This window comes from Pelophylax lessonae (assembly GCF_965119305.1).
Source record: "Pelophylax lessonae genome assembly, chromosome: 1".
NCBI classification, from domain to species: Eukaryota; Metazoa; Chordata; class Amphibia; order Anura; family Ranidae; genus Pelophylax; species Pelophylax lessonae.
The window spans coordinates 525,757,706-525,778,901 of record NC_138768.1 but is presented as its reverse complement, the minus strand read 5'-3'; the positions used below and the strand labels follow the sequence as shown (position 1 = coordinate 525,778,901).

The following is a 21,196-nucleotide window of genomic DNA, read 5'->3' as shown; positions in this document are numbered from 1 at the left end:
ATATCTGCAGTCTCTGACCCTCTCCTGTAGTGTATCTGCAATCTCTGACCCTCTCCTGTAGTGTATCTGCAGTCTCTGACCCTCTCCTGTAGTGTGTCTGCAGTCTCTGACCCTCTCCTGTAGTGTATCCGAAACTGTTGTAGTGAAAACCGTTGGGCAGTGGGCTGGGCATGGGCAGTGGGCTGGGCACGGGCAGTAATCGTGATGCATCGCGGAATCGAATCGTATCGAATCGCGACCCTAATAATCGTAATCGCATCGAATCGTGAGGTAAGTGAAGATGCGCAGCCCTATTACAGACCCATTGATTTTCAATTCCAATCTGAAAAATAGCCCACATGCATTTTCCTGACAACTAAGAACGTTGTATTCTGTGGCTGAAGGTACATTAGACATTCACAGGATACAGAAGTAAGTGTCGCCCATTAAAGGCCCCAAAAATTAGCCCACATGCGTTTTTCTGACAGCTAAGAACGTTGTATTCTGTGGCTGAAGGTACAATAGGCATTGATAGAAAAAATAATTGTCGGCCACGAAAGGCCCCAAAAATTAGGCATTCAATGGACATGAAATGCCTTTTATGCCGCTGTATTTACCGAAGACAAGGACCATGAATTGTTGTGGGTGGATGGCGGTCTGGCGGATATTTGTGGCCTGTCATGAGGAATTGTAATCAAATATGGTCTACTGGTCACATGTATTGAATTCCTTTAGAGATCCATGCCTCATTCATTTTTATAATTGTGTAATTGTATAAACACTGTCATGAGCTAGGCAAGAGGAAGGCTGAGTGAGCCACTCAACCAAGTCTGGTGCGTCCTTTGACGTAATCGAAAGCACCTTCTGAAACTTCACACTTTGGCTCCGGTCTACTGCTCCTGCCCTACCCCTACCACCCCCTGCAAAAGGGCCTGCCTCTTCCTGTCATTTTTTAAATTACCCTGTGACAAAAGTCTCTAGAGAAGCACAGTATATGTGGAAGAAGGTATTTAACACCCCGCTTCAATCTGTGGTATTGGGGGGCCACTGGTCTATCACACCAGTTCTACAAAGAATTGGCCAGTAACTGTTGTCACTGTGTGTGGCACAGTTAATGCAGCCAAAGAGGCCACATTTTTGCAGGACTAAAATAATATGTTATAAAAGTATACTCAGATAACACCCCACTTCAATCTGTGGTATTGGGGGGCCACTGGTCTATCACACCAGTTGTACAAAAAATTGGCCTGTAAGTTTGGCACTGTGTGTAGCAGAGTTAACGCAGCAAAAGAGGTAATATTGTTGCAGGACACAAATACACTTATAAAAGTATACTCCGATAACACCCCACTTCAATCTGTGGTATTGGGGGGGCAACTGGTTTATCACACCAGTTCTACAAAAAATTGACCAGTAACTGTTGTCACTGTGTGTAGCAGAGTTAACGCAGCAAAAGAGGCAATATTGTTGGGGGCCACTGGTCTATCACACAGTTATAATACTTTTTTTAAAATGCTTTTGTCACTGTTTGTAGTTGTAGTATTGCTGCAGAAACGCTCACCACACCAGTCACAATGCTGCACAGTACATAATACAAATCCACTATAATATGCTTTCTATATTACAAAGTATATTATAAGTGTATTACACCCCTATATAGTGCACTGCACACTAAAGAATAGTACACCTATACCAAATACCAGTCCTTAAAAGGACTTTTGTGGACCTTAACAGAGCGATTTGAGTCACTGATAATCTGTCCCTGATGCACACAGCAAACCTCTCCCTACACTAACAAAAGAGACAGTACACCTATACCAAATACCAGCCCTTAAAAGGACTTTGTGGACCTTAATAGAGCGATTTGTGTCACTGACAATCTGTCCCTGATGCACACAGCAAACCTCTCCCTACACTGACAAAAAGCAGAATGTGAAATGACCGCCAGGTCAGGTCTATTTATAAGGTAGGGGGTATGTCCATGTGCTGAAATGTCTCAATTGGCTGTCCTGTTCCACCTGATGGCTGTGTCATGGGTCAAAGTTCTCCCCAATGTAAACTAATATGGCCGCTGCGAACAACGCCATATGTTCGCAAAATCGGCGGACTGCGAACGAGCAAAGTTTGCTGCGAACCGACCGCAGGGCGAACCGCAAGGCCATCCCTAATGACCACTTCAAATCACTGAAGTGGTCATGGTGGTTAGAGTGTTCCTTTAATGTCTCAGAATAAGAAAAACCTCTGTATACTGATTCCATTTCATTTGATCATCCTCCTAGTTGTGTTAGATTAAATTAAATTAGAGCGATAATGGCACGGGAAAGGCGCGGCAGTGTTTTATTACTTATATACCTTGACTATAGTATATATTATATATGCGGCTTGAAAATGTTTCTCTACACTCAATGTGGCCCAGAGAAGCCAAAAAATTGGACACCCATGCTCTACATGTATGGAAATGGACTCGCTCCTCTGTGCTACCCTGAGCAGCGTAGAGGCACAGGGTGAAGTCCAACGTACAGCAGGGCAAAAGACTAATATGAACATGAGGAACATGAGAAATCCAACAGAGTGCTGGGGAAATTAAGCTAGGGGTGACCAAAACAGTCCTTGTACCATGTTCTGGAGTGACAGTAACAGGTGCTGCAGAAATGTCCAGGGAAACCTCCCGGAAGTACAGAGCCTAAGGTTTCCCAGGACAGCTGTAAAGCCACCCAAGTGGGAAAGAGAGCCCCTTTAAAAAGAAAAGGTGCTGAGAGGAGCAGCTCACAGGTTCCAGGCACCTCTCCTCCCCGGGGCCCCAATTCACCGATAGTCTCCCCGGAACTGCCGCTAGCTGACTCCCCTGCAGGCACATCCAGCCAGCCGCCTCATCCACTGTATTTATGGGGACATGCTGGTCACTGCATTTATGGGGACATGCTGGTCACTGCATTGATGGGGACATGCTGGTCACTGCATTTATGGGGATATGCTGGTCACTGCATTTATGGGGACGTGCTGGTCACTGCATTGATGGGGACATGCTGGTCACTGGCACTGAATTGATGGGGACATGCTGGTCACTGCGTTGATGGGGACATGCTGGTCACTGCGTTGATGGGGACATGCTGGTCACTGGCACTGCATTGATGGGGACATGCTGGTCACTGCATTGATGGGGACATGCTGGTCACTGGCACTGCATTGATGGGGACATGCTGGTCACTGCATTTATGGGGACATGCTGGTCACTGCATTGATGGGGACATGCTGGTCACTGCATTTATGGGGACATACTGGTCACTGCATTGATGGGGACATGCTGGTCACTGCATTTATGGGGACATGCTGGTCACTGCATTGATGGGGACATGCTGGTCACTGGCACTGCATTGATGGGGACATGCTGGTCACTGCATTGATGGGGACATGCTGGTCACTGCATTGATGGGGACATGCTGGTCACTGCATTTATGGGGACATGTTGGTCACTGCATTGGTGGGGACATGCTGGTCACTGCATTGATGGGAACATGCTGGTCACTGCATTGATGGGGACATGTTGGTCACTGGCACTGCATTGATGGGGACATGCTGGTCACTGCATTGATGGGGACATGCTGGTCACTGCATTGATGGGGACATGCTGGTCACTGGCACTGCATTTATGGGGACATGCTGGTCACTGCATTTATGGGGACATGCTGGTCACTGCATTGATGGACATGCTGGTCACTGCATTGATGTGGACATGCTGGTCACTGGCACTGCATTTATGGGGACATGCTGGTCACTGCATTGATGTGGACATGCTGGTCACTGGCACTGCATTTATGGGGACATGCTGGTCACTGGCACTGCATTGATGGGGACATGCTGGTCACTGCATTGATGGGGACATGCTTGTCACTGCATTGATGGTGACATGCTGGTCACTGCATTGATGGGGACATGCTGGTCACTGCATTGATGGTGACATGCTGGTCACTGCATTGATGGTGACATGCTGGTCACTGCATTGATGGGGGCATGCTGGTCACTGTACTGATGGGGGCATGCTGTAGTAACTCTGCATTGAATGGGGGCACGCTGTAGTAACTCTGCATTGAAGGGGGGCACACTATACTTTGATTACTGAAGGCCCCTTTCACACTTTTGTTACCTCAAAGTCACGCAGTTTTTTGCCGTGTTTTTTGCCACAAAGCAATGCCTATTAGATTTTTTCTGTTTGCGCCCCCCCCCCCCCCCCCCAAAAAAAAAAAAAATTTGAGCACCAGCTGCCACTGGTTGGTAGAAAACCTAATTCCCACTGTAGCAGAGAGAACATTGTTGGGCCTTCTACTTTTCTATGCTAGAAAGGCTATCACACTCCACTGGAAGAAGCAGGTGCTGCCTTCTATCTCCTTTTGGAAAACTTTGGTAAAAAATAGCCTTTCTAAATTTATATAAAATACTTTGCAAATAACATCAAATACAGGGTGTGCCCAAAACACAGACACAGGCTTTCTAAAGACAGAACACAGCAGTAACTATCTGCTTTCATACTCTCGTTTTCAAATTGAAACTTTATATGACCCCATCTGAACAAGGCAAACAAGCAGTGGATGAATTGGAATAAGTCACTTTTATGAAGTCACTCTTATGTTTAATTTGATTGCGTGTACATTTGAACATTTGGTTTTGAGCTCTGTAAATAGTATTGTTTTCTTAATGCTCGGTCTTTAATTGAGATTTCAGGTGTTCATAGAGGGAAAGAATTGCTATGACTGTTGAAAGTTTGGGTTACAGAAGTATAACTGAAAACTGGTCAGTCAAGTTAAGTGGCAGTGCCTCACCACTGGCCTGTAATTTGAGATGTCAGGGTGAAAGCTCTATGCTGACCCTGCTTACTATTTTGACCGCATTTATGTTACAGTGAGTTTTTTAAACCCCAGATTCAAGCCAGGTGCATGTCAATAGCAAATAGTGCTATGCCAATATTTCTCAAACTTTTTATAGTCATGACACCTTTTAAAATGATGCTCAATCTAAAGGCACAATATTTTAAAATGTAAAAAGCAAAACTAATAGTTTTACATAATGCAGCAGTATCCATATACATAGGAGACCCAACATTAGAGGTGATTTATTCTTCCAAAGCAAACACACCTTTGCACACTTGTACTGACTAGTATTCCAGCATGTCTCTTTTTTCTCAGTTTCTCTCCCTCACTCAGCTAATGTGACCCCAGTGCTGACGGAGAGGGGCAGGGGAGGAGAAAACAAGGATGTTGTGCAGGAGCCCCAGTGCTCTCCTACACCCCCAGTGCTCTCCTACAGCCCACAGGGCTCTCCTACAGCCCCCAGGGCTCTCCAACACCCCCCAGGGCTCTCCAAAACCCCCCAGGGCTCTCCAACACCCCCCCAGGGCTCTCCAACACCCCCCCAGGGCTCTCCTACACCCCCCAGTGCTCTGCTGTAGGGTCTATTGATGCTGGCTACTGGGAGATCTATTATTGTTGTTTGGGTGGTGCTATTGTTGCTGAAGGGGGAAGTATTTTGTGGCAAGTGGTCTATCTTTGCTGTGGGATCTATTGTTCTGGGGGATCTATTGTTGCTTCAAGGCACTGTACCTTGATTACTGAAGGCCCCTTTTACACTTGTGTGACCTCAAAGTCACGCAATTTTTTGCCGCGTTTTTTGCCGCGAAGCAATACCCATTACATTTTTCTGTCTGCGCCCCCCCCCCCCCCAAAAAAATTTTTTAGAGCACCAGTCGCCACTGGTTGTGGAACATTCTATAAGCATCACAGATCATCCATCTATAGGATTATAGATTACATCAGATATCAGTGAGAGTATTGTTAATCGGTCACTTGCGTACATCTATAACCACCACAGCTCATTAATAGGGCTATCAATTACATCATATCAGGTCATTGAGTATCTATTGGTTTGTTTCGTATACCCTATATTGATCTGTATCAACATCATGTCCGAAAGACCGACAAGGAGAGGCCGACGCTCACAGGCCACGAAAATAGGGCAAGCAGCCTCTGTGTCCATTGTGAAAAGTGGTGGTCACAGTCGACATAGTGCATCCTCTGCAGGCGGGGCACGCCCATCCTTTATTTCCGGTGCTGCCCATGCTATTCATCCAACAACATGTGGAAGAGTTGGTGGAGTGGATCAATAAGCCGTCCTCATCCTCCTCTTCCTCTGACACCCACGATCCCAGTAGTTTCCCTTCCACCGCAGCTGCCAAAGGGGCCCGTTCTACACAGCTACTCTTTCAGTCGCTCCACCATCATGCACGGAGGAGTCACCTGAACTGTTCGATCATAGTGTCAGTGACATGCTCCTGGAGGATGTGCAGCAATTTGAAAGCTGTGATGTTGGTTCCCAGGTTGATGAAGGGAATAACATGAGCCCAGAGAGAGGGGGTGGAAATGACGGACAAGAAACCAGCAGTCATATTGCCACAGCTGAAGCATATTGCCAAGTTTGCTCCAGTGACGAGGAGGGAGGGGATGATGAGATCACTGACTGTACCTGGGTGCCTGACAGGATAGAGGAGGAGGAGGGGGAGGATGAGGAGGACGCACAACTCCAACGAGGCAGGATGGGCTCCAGTGGCTAGCAAGAGTAACTGCGAGGCCTTGGTTACGGTGTTCAGGCACCACCAACGGTAAAGGCCCAATTTTTGGCACTTGTATAGCATATGCAATTTCTAATTTGTATGGAATTCTTACCAGCAGATTCCGTTCCTGCTCCCAGCAAGAGTAACTACGAGGCCTTGGTTACGGTGTTCAGGCACCCCCAACAGCAAAGGCCCAATTGGCACCTGTGTAGCACATGCAATTTCAAATTTGTATGGAATTCTTACCAGCAGGTCTCATTCCTGCACCCAGCAAGAGTAACTGCGAGGCCTTGGTTATGGTGTTCAGGCACCACCAACAGCAAAGGCCCAATTTTTGGCACCTGCATGACAAGTACATGCGATTTCAAATTTGTATGGATTTTTTAGCAGCAGGGCCCATTCCTGCGCCCAGCAAGAGTAACTGCGAGGGGTTATGGTGTTCAGGCACCACCAAAAAACAAGGCCCAATTTTCCTGCACCCGTATGACAAGTACATGCAATTTGAAATTTGTATGTAAATTTTTATATGACATTTTTTGCTTTAGAAATGTCAGTATTGCTGCAGCAGGCTACATACATCATAGAGATACACTACTTTACAGGCACATTCAGGGGATCCTCCAGGCACGATATTTGAAGGATTTTTTTATTTTTATAGTTTCCCTTTAAGCCTCATTAAAATCAGTAAATCAGTGCTCCTTTAAAATGATTGTTTTTAAAAACTTTTTTTCATTGCTACATGTTCCCCAGGTTAGGACTCAGACCCCCATACACTTTTTTGGGGCAATAACTTGCATTTAAGCCTTCAAAATGAGGCAATTTGATTTTCAAGGTTCGAGTCCCATAGACTTCAATCGGGGGTTCGTTTGTTCGAACAAAGTTATCCTCTGTTCGCGGTATTCTGGTGCGAACTGAACCGGGGGGTGTTCAACTCATCACTACTCTGCAGCAATGCTGGTAACACTCATAAGTCTATTTCCCAAAGACAAACTCCGGATTTGACGCTGAGCACATGCATTCAACTTCTTTGGTCGACCATGGCGAGGCCTGTTCTGAGTGGAACCTGTCCTGTTAAACCACTGTATGGTCTTGGCCACCATGCTGCAGCTTAGTTTCAGGGTCTTGGCAATCCTCTTATAGCCTAGGCCATCTTTATGTAGCGCAACAATTCTTTTTTCAGACCCTCGGAGAGTTCTTTGCCATGAAGTGCCATGTCCCCAGATACCAACCCATCATGTACCTATCAACTGCTTTAGACCCGTAGTCATCCGAGGCTCACTAGACAACCTCATGGAATATTGCCTTATGAGGTGTTGTACGAGCTGTGGCCTACCTTACAGAAGGTAGGTGACATAGTTTTGGACTCCCCGTTGACATTCTACACTCCCCTTCCTGTGCTGGAGATTCTAAATATTTGCTATAGGCCACCTAACCAAGGGGAGGAGGTAGAGCTGGAATTCTTAGCACTAATGAGTAAAGTGGCAAAATTGGGATCAGTCATCATATTGGGGGACTTCAATTATCCCGACATTGACTGGGACGAGGGGACTACACACTCACAGAAGGCCCGCCTATTCACGGAAACCTTACTGGATAATTACATGTCACAGTTGGTGGATTCTCCGACTAGAGAAAATGCAGTTCTGGATCTATTGATCACTAATGACCCAGACCTAATCTCGCAGGTAGGAGTCCAGGACAACCTGGGCTCTAGCGATCACAGGATGATCACATTATACACAGTATAAATAACAATATAACAAGGCAAGTGGGGAACATAAGAACCCTAAACTTCAGAAGGGCAAACTTTCCAAAATTGTACTCATTGATGGAAAGGGTAAACTGGGACCAAACCCTGGGATCCCTGACCACAGAGGAAAAATGGGAATGCTTTAGGAACATATTGGGCAAAGGCATCTTGCAGTGCATTCCTATGGGAAATACATTTAGAAGAGACAAAGCCAAACCTGGCTGGTTAAACCGTAGCGTCAAAAAACCTATTAGGGGAAAAAAATTGGCCTTCAAGAAGTATAAATCAGAGGGCACAGTATCGACTTTCGAGCAATACAAGGAGGCAAATAAGAAAAGTAAACAAGAAATCAAGATGGCTAAAATCAACTTTGAGAGACAAATAGCGGAGGATAGTAAAAAAAAAACAAAGAAATTCTTTAAATATATCAACAGCAAAAAAACTAGGGCAGAGCATATTGCACACATAATTAACAATGATGGGAGGATGGTTACAGAGGACACTGAAAAAGCAACCGTGCTGAATGCTTTTTTCTCGTCAGTCTTTACACAGGAAACGGAGGGGTACACTGACCATGACTGTATGGTTAGTAGTAATACACAGGACTTGCCACTATGGCTAACAGAGGGTGAAATCAGGGAAAGGCTGGATAAACTCAACACAAACAAATCACCAGGCCCGGATGGCGTACATCCGAGAGTACTCAAGGAACTCAGTAAGGTTATATTCAGACCACTGTTCCTGATCTTTGCTGACAGTATTAGGACAGGAGATGTACCAGGGGATTGGAAGAAAGCTAACGTGATTCCGATATTCAAAAAGGGCCAGAGGCATATCCCGGGAAATTATAGGCCTGTCAGTTTGACATCAATAGTATGTAAACTTCTGGAGGGGATGATAAGGGACTATATCGTAGAGTTTGCTAAAGACAACAACATCATCAGCAGTAATCAGCACGGGTTTACAAATGGGCGTTCTTGTCAAACCAATCTATTAACATTCTACGAGGAGGTGAGCTGTGAGCTAGATAGGGGGAGACCAGTGGATGTGGTGTACTTGGATTTCGCTAAGGCGTTTTGATACAGTTCCCCACAAGCGCTTAATTTATAAAATAAGGTCTTCAGGTATCGACAGCAGGGTTTGCTCTTGGATACGGAATTGGCTTAAAGGGCGTGTCCAAAGAGTGGTAATAAACAGCGCATACTCAGACTGGTCTAAGGTAGTAAGCGGGGTGCCCCAGGGCTCAGTCCTGGGACCAACCTTGTTCAATTTATTCATAAACAACATTGAGGTCGGGATCAGTAGTTCGATATCAGTTTTTGCAGATGACACAAAATTGGCCAGAGCAATAACTGCACAGCATGAAGCAGATATCCTACAGAATGACCTGGACAAAATTACAGAGTGGGCAACGACATGGCAAATGAGGTTTAACGTGGAGAAGTGTAAGGTTTTGCACTTGGGGACTAAAAACATAAAAACACAATACACGTTAGGAGGGGAACCCTTGGGGGAATCAAAAATGGAGAAGGATCTGGGAGTCTTGGTTGATGATAGATTAGGCAACCGCATGCAATGTCAAGCGGCAGCTGCCAAAGCCAGCAGAATATTAGCATGCATAAAGAAAGGGATGTATTCCAGAGATAAGACTATAATCCTTCCACTTTATAAAACTCTGGTCCGACCGCATCTGGAGTATTCTGTCCAGTTCTGGTCGCCAGTCCTCAGGAGGGATGTGTTGGAGCTGGAGAGAGTCCAGAGAAGGGCAACTAAACTAATTAGGGGATTGGAGGACCTTGACTATGAAGAGCGTCTACAATCGCTCGATTTATTCTCCCTGGAGAAGAGACGTCTGAGGGGGGACATGATAGCAATTTATAAATATCTTAATGGGGATCCCAGCTTAGAAAAAAAGCTGTTCATTCGAAGGGATTGCATGAGGACTCGAGGGCATACAATGCAATTAGAGGAGAAGCGTTTTAACCTCAGGCAACGTGGGGGTTTCTTTACTGTTAGGGCTACAAGATTGTGGAATTCTCTACCACAAGAGGTGGTTTCTGCGGGTAGTATGGTGGCTTTCAAAAGACTCTTAGACTTACATCTCAAGGATCAGAACATTCAGGGGTATGTGAGATGATTACAGCCACACACACCTACACAGGTTGAACTGGATGGACTATTGTCTTTATTCAACCTCACCTACTATGTAACTATGTAAATCCGGTACAAACAAGATGCCTCTCTGCTGCTAGATAGACTAAGCATGAAGTGTCCCTTCTAACAAGGCCCTACTAACCTCACTCTTAAACGATGTGCTATTTTGAACCCTGCGTCTCTTCTTCCTGTTGAGGAGGAAGAGAAAGTAGAAGAAGGTGGTGCGGAAAATGACAATTTTCATGAAAAATGTCCACACTAATCCTAAAAAAATGTTCACGTGGTATATTTTTTTATTCCTTGTTCTGTTGTCTAAAACTGAAACTGAAACTCCTGCGTGGGCAAGTTTGTGGACTTTCTTTTCCTTTTTAAGCAAAAGTGAGCTGCCATGCCCTTAAAGCAGTGCCATCTTAAGAGCATTAAAGGGTCTCGGGCAATGCAGTGTACTGGGGCCCTGCCTACACAATCACCCACGAGAATAAAAATGTAAATTATCGATAAGGCTATTGTTAGGCCGCCAGGAACGCCACCTGTCCCTCCGGTTTCCTGACCGATAGTCTTGTTATCCCGGTATCAGGTGGAGGAGCAGATGGAGTCCTGCAGCCGAAATATCAGGACCACAAATGTGAGTGCGGCAAGCAAAACCTCAGAAACAACAAACATAAAGGACTCGCGGTTGGGAAGAGATAGGTCTGAAGCTGAGTTTCAAGGAAGAAAAGTCCAGGAGAGAGGTCAGAGGTGTGCTGAGTAGATAACCAAAGTCCATATAGTCCAAAAGGAGTGATTCGAAGAAAGGTCAAGAGCCAGCTGAGTTCGATAACCAGAGTCCGTATAGTCTAAAGGGGTGACCAAGAGAAAGGTCAAGAATAGCAAAGGTCAGTAAAGGAGATAAAACCAAACAATGGTCAACAGGAAACTAAACCTATACTAAAGCACTAGCAGGAAGTAAAAGAGGATAAATATAGCTCAGGGGATGAGGTAACCGACTACAGCTGGCCACTGGGTGGAGCAAGAGTCTCATACCAAAAGGTAGACAATAGTGAGAAGCAAGCCCAGCAAAGGAATGACCCAGTGGCTCAGACAGCAGGGAAAAAATCCAGAACACACCAGACCACAAGATCAATTCCCAGCCAAGGCGTGACAGCTATATTTATTGGTACAGCAATCCCAGGCTAATGACAGCTTCCAAGTTCAGCGGCTGGGTCCGGTGAACAAACACACACACGGACGGGAGTCAGACTCGACTGTCCTGTGTGTGCCGGTTCCCGTGGAGGTGGACAGGCATTCTTGCAGTTGTGGGCTCCCCTTCCATGGCCCAAGTACCTGATCTGAGGCCGAGATGCTGAGAGGGCTCCCCTTGTGGCTCAGTGCGGCACACCCCTGGAGGTGGTACAGAGGGTGTGGCGCCTGGAGGTGGTACAGAGGGTGTGGCGCCTGAAGTTACCAGTTGCACGCAGGTGGGTAGGTAGATCCTGGGAAAATCCAGGTGTGTACTGGAACAGACTGGATCCACAGCAGAGTAGAAGTCTTCAAGGGCTCTGGAGTAGCCGCGCTACCTGGTGCCAAGGAAAAGTCTCTAGTAGAGGAGACAGGAACTGGCTGAGACCTGGGACTGGAGCAGGCAGCGGAAACTGTGTAAGAAGCCGAGGTCATGCACAGGAGACAGCAGGAATAGCCAAAGTCTTGGAGCAAGCCGGGGGTCATACACAGTAGGTAACAAAAGCAAGGCCAGTAGAGGATGCCAAGGGTCAAACCAGGAGGAGGAGATCAAACTGAGTCAGGAACAAGCCGAGGTCACAACCGGACATCCAAGCAGAACACAGGAAGCACAGGAACACAGGGAAGCTGAGAGATAATCCAGCAATGAGTCTGAACCTATGGTCACCTTTTATAGGCCAGCAGAGGGCTACGTCTGTCGCGCTATGCGTTCGCGCCAATTTGTCTTTGCGCATGCACGTTTGCCATTCTCACGCCAAGGCAGCCAGGGATGTGCCGGATGCGCCAGGAGCGTCCATTGATATTACTGGCAATGTTGCCAGTTCTACTACAGCCATTTCCCTGACAAGTGCAGGGCCGATAGGCACCTGCCACCTGCTACGTTCGGCGGCAGGATACACACGGGAATCAGGACTAATGCTTGGCTGGGGCTGGGTCGCTTGGCAGGTGGGGCCCCCTGGGCAAGTGGAGCCCCTGGGCAACTGCCCAGTGTGCCCATTCTGTAAGATGGCCCTGCCTTAAACTGCATGTTCGGACTGACATTGACTCATTTAAAAACGCTCGCCACATTGAATCGAATACCCCATATTACAGCACACATATACCATACCTGTGGGATTGCTGTGAAATCTGAAAATCCCTGTAGTAGTCAATGCAATTAAGAAAAATGCAAAGTGAGTGGTGCCCAAGCTGAGTGAGAGACACTCTCTGCAGTTGATTTACTAAAACCGGAGAGTTCAAAATCTGGTTCACCTCTGCAATAAAACCAGTCTGCTTCCAGTTTTTTTTGTCAAAACAAACAAGCTGATTGGCTACCACACACAGCTGCACTTTATTTTGCACCCTCCAGTTTTAGTAAATCCCCCCCTCTTTGTTCATTATGCAGAAAACCAGCTGCTCGGCATGGGAACCTGAGGACAGCAGCGATCACTGTAGTAGCAGTGACTTCCACAGTGACGCTCTGCTTTCACAGGCATCCCATGGATATGGCACATACTGTGTACATGGTTACAACTATGTAAAAATATACCATACCTCAATTTCTTTACCTTATTGGTTTACTGATGTACCTTTCGTTGCCCAATGTGATATATTTGAAAATAAAAATCTTCCAAGTGCCTTGCAAAATTAGTGTAGAAAATTGGCGGGGTCACCGGTGTTACATATAATGTGAAAACTAAGAAGCAATAAAAACCTGGTTAGACTCAACCCCAATTTACTCATACCTACAGTATACTTATTCTCAAATACAGTCCAGTGATACTATTGCCATAATTCAAAAGTTATCCATTTATATTGAATATTACATAGAAAATGTACAATGATTTTAAAAAAAACTCTTGGTATACTTTAAATTACACTCTATTCTATCTACTCCATTTAGCCCTAAATTAACAGGGCAATAATAGAGATAATGGCACCTGTCCAGGACTCAGTGGTGCCATTATCTCCATTATTGCCCTTTTGGGAAAGTGTGTTATGACCATACCGTTGTCACAGGGTCATATGTATGAGATGAGCACCCACGAGTGCCCTTGGTGATGGGATTGAACACCGCTAGCACCTGAATGACAGGTTTTTATCCACTGGTCTATTCATTGGCTTATTCCTAGGTATCTCTGTGGGAGATTTCTTCTATATGGACTTTATATGAACTTTCTAATATATCCTTCGTGTTGTGTTGCACTTTAATGTTTTATGTCTAGTGAGGCAGCAGGTCCTGCCAGTGCACTGAAAGTCCGAGCTTTCGGGTCTTTTGTGCGTTTCTCGGTAGTCAAAGTTTTTCCCCTAGCCCTCCACAAATCGCCAGAGAGGATAGGAGAGGAGGCAGGTAGAGAAAGGAGAAGTCCACACTTTAGGAATCAGCCAGGTCATCAGTTTAGGTGGCAGAGCTCCACACTAGATAACTGGTCTGGTCACCATCTCGGACCTCTGTAAGTATCTCTTTTTACTGTGTGCATATGTCATTGTATTTATTCTATCTTATTTGCATTCTTTAGCGTGGTCAATGGGATTCCTCAATATAATTTCACAAAGCTGGATGAACTCATGGATCTTCTAATGGAAAATGACTTGGTGCCAGGTGAGAAAAAAATATTCCCACATAGTTCTATTTTAATGTATGATCAAGTAGAGAACACATAGGGATTTATTTAATAGGGCAGTAAAATTATGATATTCAGTGTTCAAAAACCTAATGAAAGTGAGTTTCTCCTTTCCTCATTTTAGACAACTTATATCAATAAATATTCATTAGCTGCTGATGGATACTACACTTAACTCCTTCACTGCATAATCAGACCAAGTATATACTGTAGTATGTTTAGATGTCTACAGGATTGGTTAAATACACATAGTATCTTGAACGCTGATGGACTTTTTACCTTTGAAGCTTTTTCTGCTTTGTAATGATGAGCACATGCTTTCTTTGGTTGATGTGAATGTGTGTATGTAGATTTGGATGTTATCTTGCACTGCTCCATGTTATAAAAGATCTTTAGATAATATGATATGTTATCAGTGTTAGTTCTCTCATTTCTTTTACCATTATTAGATGCTTTTTTTTTCTGAAATCAAGTTTCAAATGTGAACAGATTTTTAATGAATGTCTTGCTTGTCATTTTAAAGGCTTCGAGCTTATGGGAAGTCCATCTGGATATTTTACTGATTTTGAAGATAAAGTGCAAGTGAAAGAATGGCAACATCTAGTCTACTCAACAGCAAAAAGGTACATAGGTAAGTATATTAAGAACATCTAAACAAAAATTAAAAATAATGGTACATTTGTGGTGCTTCATAAATGTATCTGCAAAGTCAAATGGAAATATTTAATTACAATTTTAAATCTGTATGCCCAAACATACCCAGATTATATATGGGTACAAGAATAGCGGAGTAGGTATAGCCGGTGAAATTGTTGCAGCTGTAATCAAACTCATACATTTTTATTCCCTAAGGCTCAGTTCACACTTGATCCGACTTGTGAGACCCCAAGTTTTGTGACATGTGAAATTCCAATTTAGTCAATGAGAGCTGTCTTAATAAGCATTACTAAAGTTGCCCCGACTTTAAAAAAGGATCCTGTACAACTTTAAGGCGCCTTCTATCCGACTTGTGACCATAGACTTTAATGGAAGTTGCCTCCAAATCAGATCCATATCTTAATTGATGTGATTTGGATCCGACATTACAAGAAAATTACACAGGCATTCCCTTAAGTTGCTTCAAAGTCGCACTGAAGTCGCCTGGCAAAGTACTTTGCAGAACTTTGCAGAATCATATTCTGACTCCTTTAGTTTGTCTTAAAGTAGGCTGCTTGTTTTCTTATCCATTAGTGTAAAAATGTGGTTGCTTTGCAGCCCCAGTACAGGTGAACAGTAGAGACTGGATGGATATTCATAACTTTGACATCATTGTGTTTATGCAGTATTTTTGTTTGGTAGGGCATATAAGCTTTGTCTAAACTTAGGCCGGTTGCCCATTGTCCCTGCTCATGACCAATATTTGCCAGGACTTTTTAAAAAAAATGAAATGTAAATTATAGTGGTTTCAAACGCAAACTTTTTTTTTTTTTTTTTTTTTTACCTTAATGCAATGTCTATCAACCTTACAATGTCTGGCAGGGCAAACACCCTACAAATTCAGATGTTCCCTGAACCATTTGCCCAAAACTAGCGGTGAAGACATGGTTACCAAAGAGGTTTCACTTTCCACTACCTGTTTTGTCTGTTTCAATGAAACCAATGGTGCCCATTCGTGCAGAAACTATGGTTGAAGCGTATATATTGACTATGGGCATGCCAATAAAGACAATGATGATGAGAAAATGGAAGGTCATAAAGTTAATATTTTGTGCACTCTTTGCTTCAATAATGAGAATGCTGTTGAAGGTAAAACCTGGATACACAGGCCAAAAAATGTGACAATGAACTCTGACAGAAAAATGTGTTACTTCATCTTTGGGAGCCATTGTGTGAGTTCCCATTTGTGACATTGACAGTGGATTGGGTGACTCATGCAGTCTGTTGGTGGTTGTTATGAGTGTGACAGAAGATGATTCTTACAGACTTGGAACTGCTCAAGGATTTTGAACCAACTTTATGCCAGATGACAATTCACTCCAGTGCTGTCCCTGTCTGCAGCCCTAATCTGCTGTCTTCTGCATTCATGAGCTATACTTAGAGCAGTGAGAGCCATTGGCTCCTGATACTGTTCATCTAATGCTATGAGGAGGGAGAGGGGGCAGGGCCAAGATGTGTTGTGTGTGTCTATAGTCACACACAGTCCGGGGCACGATCGCACCTGCATAAGTGCCCCCATAGCAAGCAACGTTCTATGGGGGCATTTGCAGAAGAGAAGGAGCAGAAACTGCCAGTGATGGAACACAGCAGAGGAGGTTTGGGGTCGCTCTGTGCAATAATATTGCACAGAGCACATAAGTATAACATGTCTATTATTTTAATTAAGAATAAATATATATCTATTTTATGTGAATAAAAAAAGCTTAACAATCACTTAAATTTGAGCAGTAACCAGAGGTTGCTACATCCGAGACAGTTTTTTCACTCTTTTGGCTTAAACAGCAGGGTAGATGTTTTCTGTGTCCGTGTTTGCCTCTCACTGCCCAAAGCTAAACGTCAGTGACACCTGCTCACCATGTGTAAAGTCTTTATTCTTTCAGTCAAAACAAGACATTCTCTTGGTAGTTTTACTAGAATCCTAAATAAACACGCTTATTGTTCTACAAACAGTTGCTTTCTCTGTGTCCTGATTACTAACACTCAACAAAACATGGTACTACATGCTGGCAGCGATAATGGATGTGTATATACTGATAATATATTGTTGTATCTATGACACAGTATTGACTCTGTTTAGTGTGCAGTATGTTTATGGTAGCTAAACGTGTTAATAAAGGAAATAAGCCAGGCTCATTTGTTTCAGCCAAATAGAAGTCATATGTGTAAACACCGAATCACAAAGGTTGCTATTTTCAGAACGTTTTTGTTCCTTCTGTCCCCAATAATCTCATTTCTTCCCAAAGCATTTAGGGTTATGCAAAATGAGCCAGCCCCTTGCTTTTAGGATTGGATTGAAAAATCGACTTCACATTCAGTAATTTAATCCAGGCAGTCATTTTCTAGACTCACTTCTGTATGGGCTTAAAAACATATAGTTGACATCAACGGTTATGGCATATCAAGCCCCTTTTATTACTATTCTGCAGTAATTATTGGGCAACATCTTTGGCTGTGCACTGTGGTATATTGGGCAGGACTATAAGATGAGATGCTGGAGAACCTTCACTAATTTTTGATGAAGTGTGGTATAGAAATATTACCACAATTTTACCAGCACTAGGATTACTAAAAACACCCCAAAAAAGTGTTTAAACAGATATGAATTACCACTTATACAGACCTAATATATACTACCATCATTAAATATCACACATCTCTTAAAGTGGCCATGCTTAATAAGGTGTCCATGCAACAATTTCCCAAGTAATTTCCCAAAAAAGTGCATAGTACAGTGCATATTTTCTCCAAACATGTATTAGTCCATCCGTGAAAACCATCTGTGATCCTCCATCACCACACCAGAGAACTCGGAACCCGGAAGTGACATATCTACACCCAGAAGTCAGGCCTGTATAAGAGAACAGCTCACACAGGTTGCCTGTGGAGCTGGTATCTTGCAAAACACAATGCAAATTTACCCTTTGTGCAGGGGAAAGCACAGCATTATGTGAGTGGGCATTTTATACGTGTCTTAATGAGTGTTTTTAAATAAAAATGAAAAAAGTTTTTACACCATAGAGGCTTTCCTTGTTTTTTCAATGGTCACTTCTCATATGCATGGAGGCATAATGGTGAGAGAAGTGGAGAACATCCTGGCTTGACAGTGGTCCCAGAAGGTAAATCCCTTATGGCAATATAAGCGTGTAATGAATTACCTAATTTAGGTGGTCATGGCAAGTTGGTAGGTTCTCTGGTGTGGTGATGGAGGATCACGGATGGTATTCGCGGATGGGCTAATGCATGTTAGGAGAAGGTTTGCACTAAGCACTTTTTTGGAAATTACTTGAAAACTGTTGTATGGACACTTTTTTAAGCACAAACACTTTAAAAGATTTGTTAAATAATTGATTAAAGTACTGTATATAGTAGTGCTGTATAAGTAGTAATTCATATATGATATAGAAACAAAATGAAAGACAGAATGGAAACAGAAAAATAAAATGTTAGAGTTTTCAGAGGTTAACAGAAAACATTATGCTAGATACCACAAATCAAACTTAAGTCGGAACTAGACGTAACTTACAAAAAACTAAGAGCAGGCAAGTCTTTATTGCAGAAGAGACATGCATTGTCTCTTCTGCAATAACAAACACTTACCTGCCCGCTTGCAGTCTTTTAATGAATGTACAATGAGCTGCTCTTGTGCAGTTTATTGTGCGTTCCAGGTACTCTGGGGCTGTGCTGGAATGACAGACTCCTATGTTCATGCGCAGGATGACATAATTTCACTACCAGCAAATCAAGACACTGAGAACCATTCGGCATTTGGAAATAACTGAGTAGAGGTTGACGGTCAGCGGCGATGGATTTAACAGCCGCAACTCTGGAATGAAATGAGTATTGTTTTCAGTTTAGTTTCGCTTTAAACTTCACATCAGATATCTTTTTTTCATGTTAAGTGTATGTATGCAAAGTCATGTGTTTGTGCAGCACAGGTATTTATTACCTCTCATAAAAGTTTATAGTATACTGGCTTTAACAATGTGCCACACCCCTACGATAGTCCTATTATGCATACAAAAAAGCATTTTTGAGGCACAACTTACACAAATCAAACTCTAAAATTACAATTTTTATTATGCAATCATAATTGATCAAAAAGTCAAACACTAAAATGTGAAGTACAAGGGACCACCACATATTAGAACCCATACATATAAAATAATATTTGGTGAAAACTAACACTTCCTTTCCATTCTCTGTACTGCATTTGAAGGTATTTCTATGATTTGCTAAACGCATTTCATGGATAACATTCCACTTCTTCAGGAAAAAAGTAGAGGGGGAGGGGGGGGGGGGGGGTTTGAGGCAAGGAAACCTTGTCCTGGATGAGGAAATAACCCATTCACATTCTCCAGATAACTATTGTCCTTCTGCTATATTGTTAATACAACCTATTAAAGATTCAAAGTAGTCCCTCTACCCAGATAGCAATAATAACTGGATACCAATTTGTGGCTGTGTTGAATAGTAAATCTTGTTAATTTTCTGCACATTTTCACTGGCAAGTTGTACACTTGCAGAGTACTTGAGGCACAAGTTCTAGTTTACACTTTTCCAATTTGTAGCAATTTGCATGGCAGGACTATAGCAAGAGCAGAGTTGCAGTGGTGAGTCTACAACAAGAGCTCTGCAAGTCACAGTGACCCTTGTGGTGGAATTACTATTGTACAAGATACCTGAACCAAAACTTGCAGCAGAGTTGCAGAATGTTTGCAAAGAAAGTCAATTTGGAGTCAAGCAATGCGGACTTACTCCAATTGTGCAACAAACTTGTGAAGTTTGGCAAGTCTATCAACAGCTTAGCAAGTCATTTTCAAACTTGCAGCTCAATTGCTTGCTATCTGGGTATTAAATCTGAAACAGCCTACAACAGTCTTGCATACTTTCCTCCATTCCTAGTATCATCAAGAGGCAGTTGACCGATGACTTCACCTCCACCTAGATAAAGTCACTTGACTGGAGCATAAAGATATCTTTCAAATGATACAAGGTGGGGGTGGTCTGGTTATGGCGGAGAAGAGCAGCTAGATTAGGAACTCTTAAGATTAGGAAATTAAGAACTTAAAGCTGATTTTCAAAAACTTAGAGCATTTGGGCTCACGGGTTGAAACCCCTGAAACACACCAATCAAAAACCACTGCGGTACTTCTCTCTTTACAAACTAAAATGTAGCACCAAGACCACAGGATTGAAAGTCTCCTTTCCCAGCTTGACGATTACGAGAACAAAAATCGCAGGAAAAACCTGCGGATTTGTGGAGTGCCTGAATCCGTGAAATTAGCCTCCTTGATTCCAACATTGCTGTCTGCTTTCCCTAAGATTCTGGGTAAATCTCCCCCGCTTCTTATTGAAAGTAAAAATGCTCATAGAGCTCTGGGGGGCCTGAACCCTAACTTTAACAAGCCACGAGATGTAATGTGTAAACTGTTGCGCTACCAGGACAAAGAAGCCATTATGCAGGGAATGCGTAAGAGACCTTAATTGGAATTTGAAGGTGCAAAGCTATACTTTTTCCCTGACCTATCTCAACGCACACTTGACCTGCTTAAAAACCTACGTCCTTTACTAGACGCCCAATGGAGTGTCGGGGCTATTTATCTCTCGGGTTTCCCTTTTCGGCTTACAGCTACTAAAGAGGGGGTTTCGGCAACACTTCACTGCAAAGGCAACCTACCGAAGATTTAGAGGCGCTTTCCCTGTCTGATGTGGACTCTCCTGATTGGAGATGTGGAGGGGCTACTCCTCAACTTATCTCACAACGTGACTGGCAGGAACCAAACCGGAAGAGGTTTAGCAATCCCCCAGGATCTCTTAAGGCCAGGGGGAAGACGTGAGATACCTTCCCAAAGACCATAGGTCAACCTGTGTTGTTCTTGGGTTATAATTAATGGCCCGCATCCTGATACTGACTTAATCTTTGAGTTGCTTTAGAGGTTTGCTTCCTCCGTTAATCACTTATAGGTTTGCAGTTCTTCTGGGACTATCTGATCTGCAGGTTGCCACTTGCTACAATATGTGTTCTTCTGTTAGTACTGATTATCAATAGCTCTTGTTTATAGTGGCTCTTGGGCTATTGACTGCATACACTGTTTTATGTGAGATTTTTGTATTATGGATGCTGTTCAATCTGTCACTCGCTATGTTTTAGCTTGCGGCGGACAACTCCAGACGGAGATGCCTGCTTGGGTATGG

The 21,196-nt window shown here is 43.6% G+C and overlaps 1 protein-coding gene across 1 annotated transcript in view; it reads left to right on the top strand.

The window, feature by feature from the left end:
* IDUA (alpha-L-iduronidase) overlaps window positions 1–21,196 on the top strand; it is a 287,436-nt gene that overhangs the window by 204,460 nt on the left and 61,780 nt on the right. The window contains exons 3-4 of the mRNA XM_082268628.1: window positions 14,201–14,283; window positions 14,829–14,936. Coding sequence (XP_082124754.1) covers window positions 14,201–14,283; window positions 14,829–14,936 — 191 coding nt within the window. The remainder of the gene's footprint in view (window positions 1–14,200; window positions 14,284–14,828; window positions 14,937–21,196) is intronic.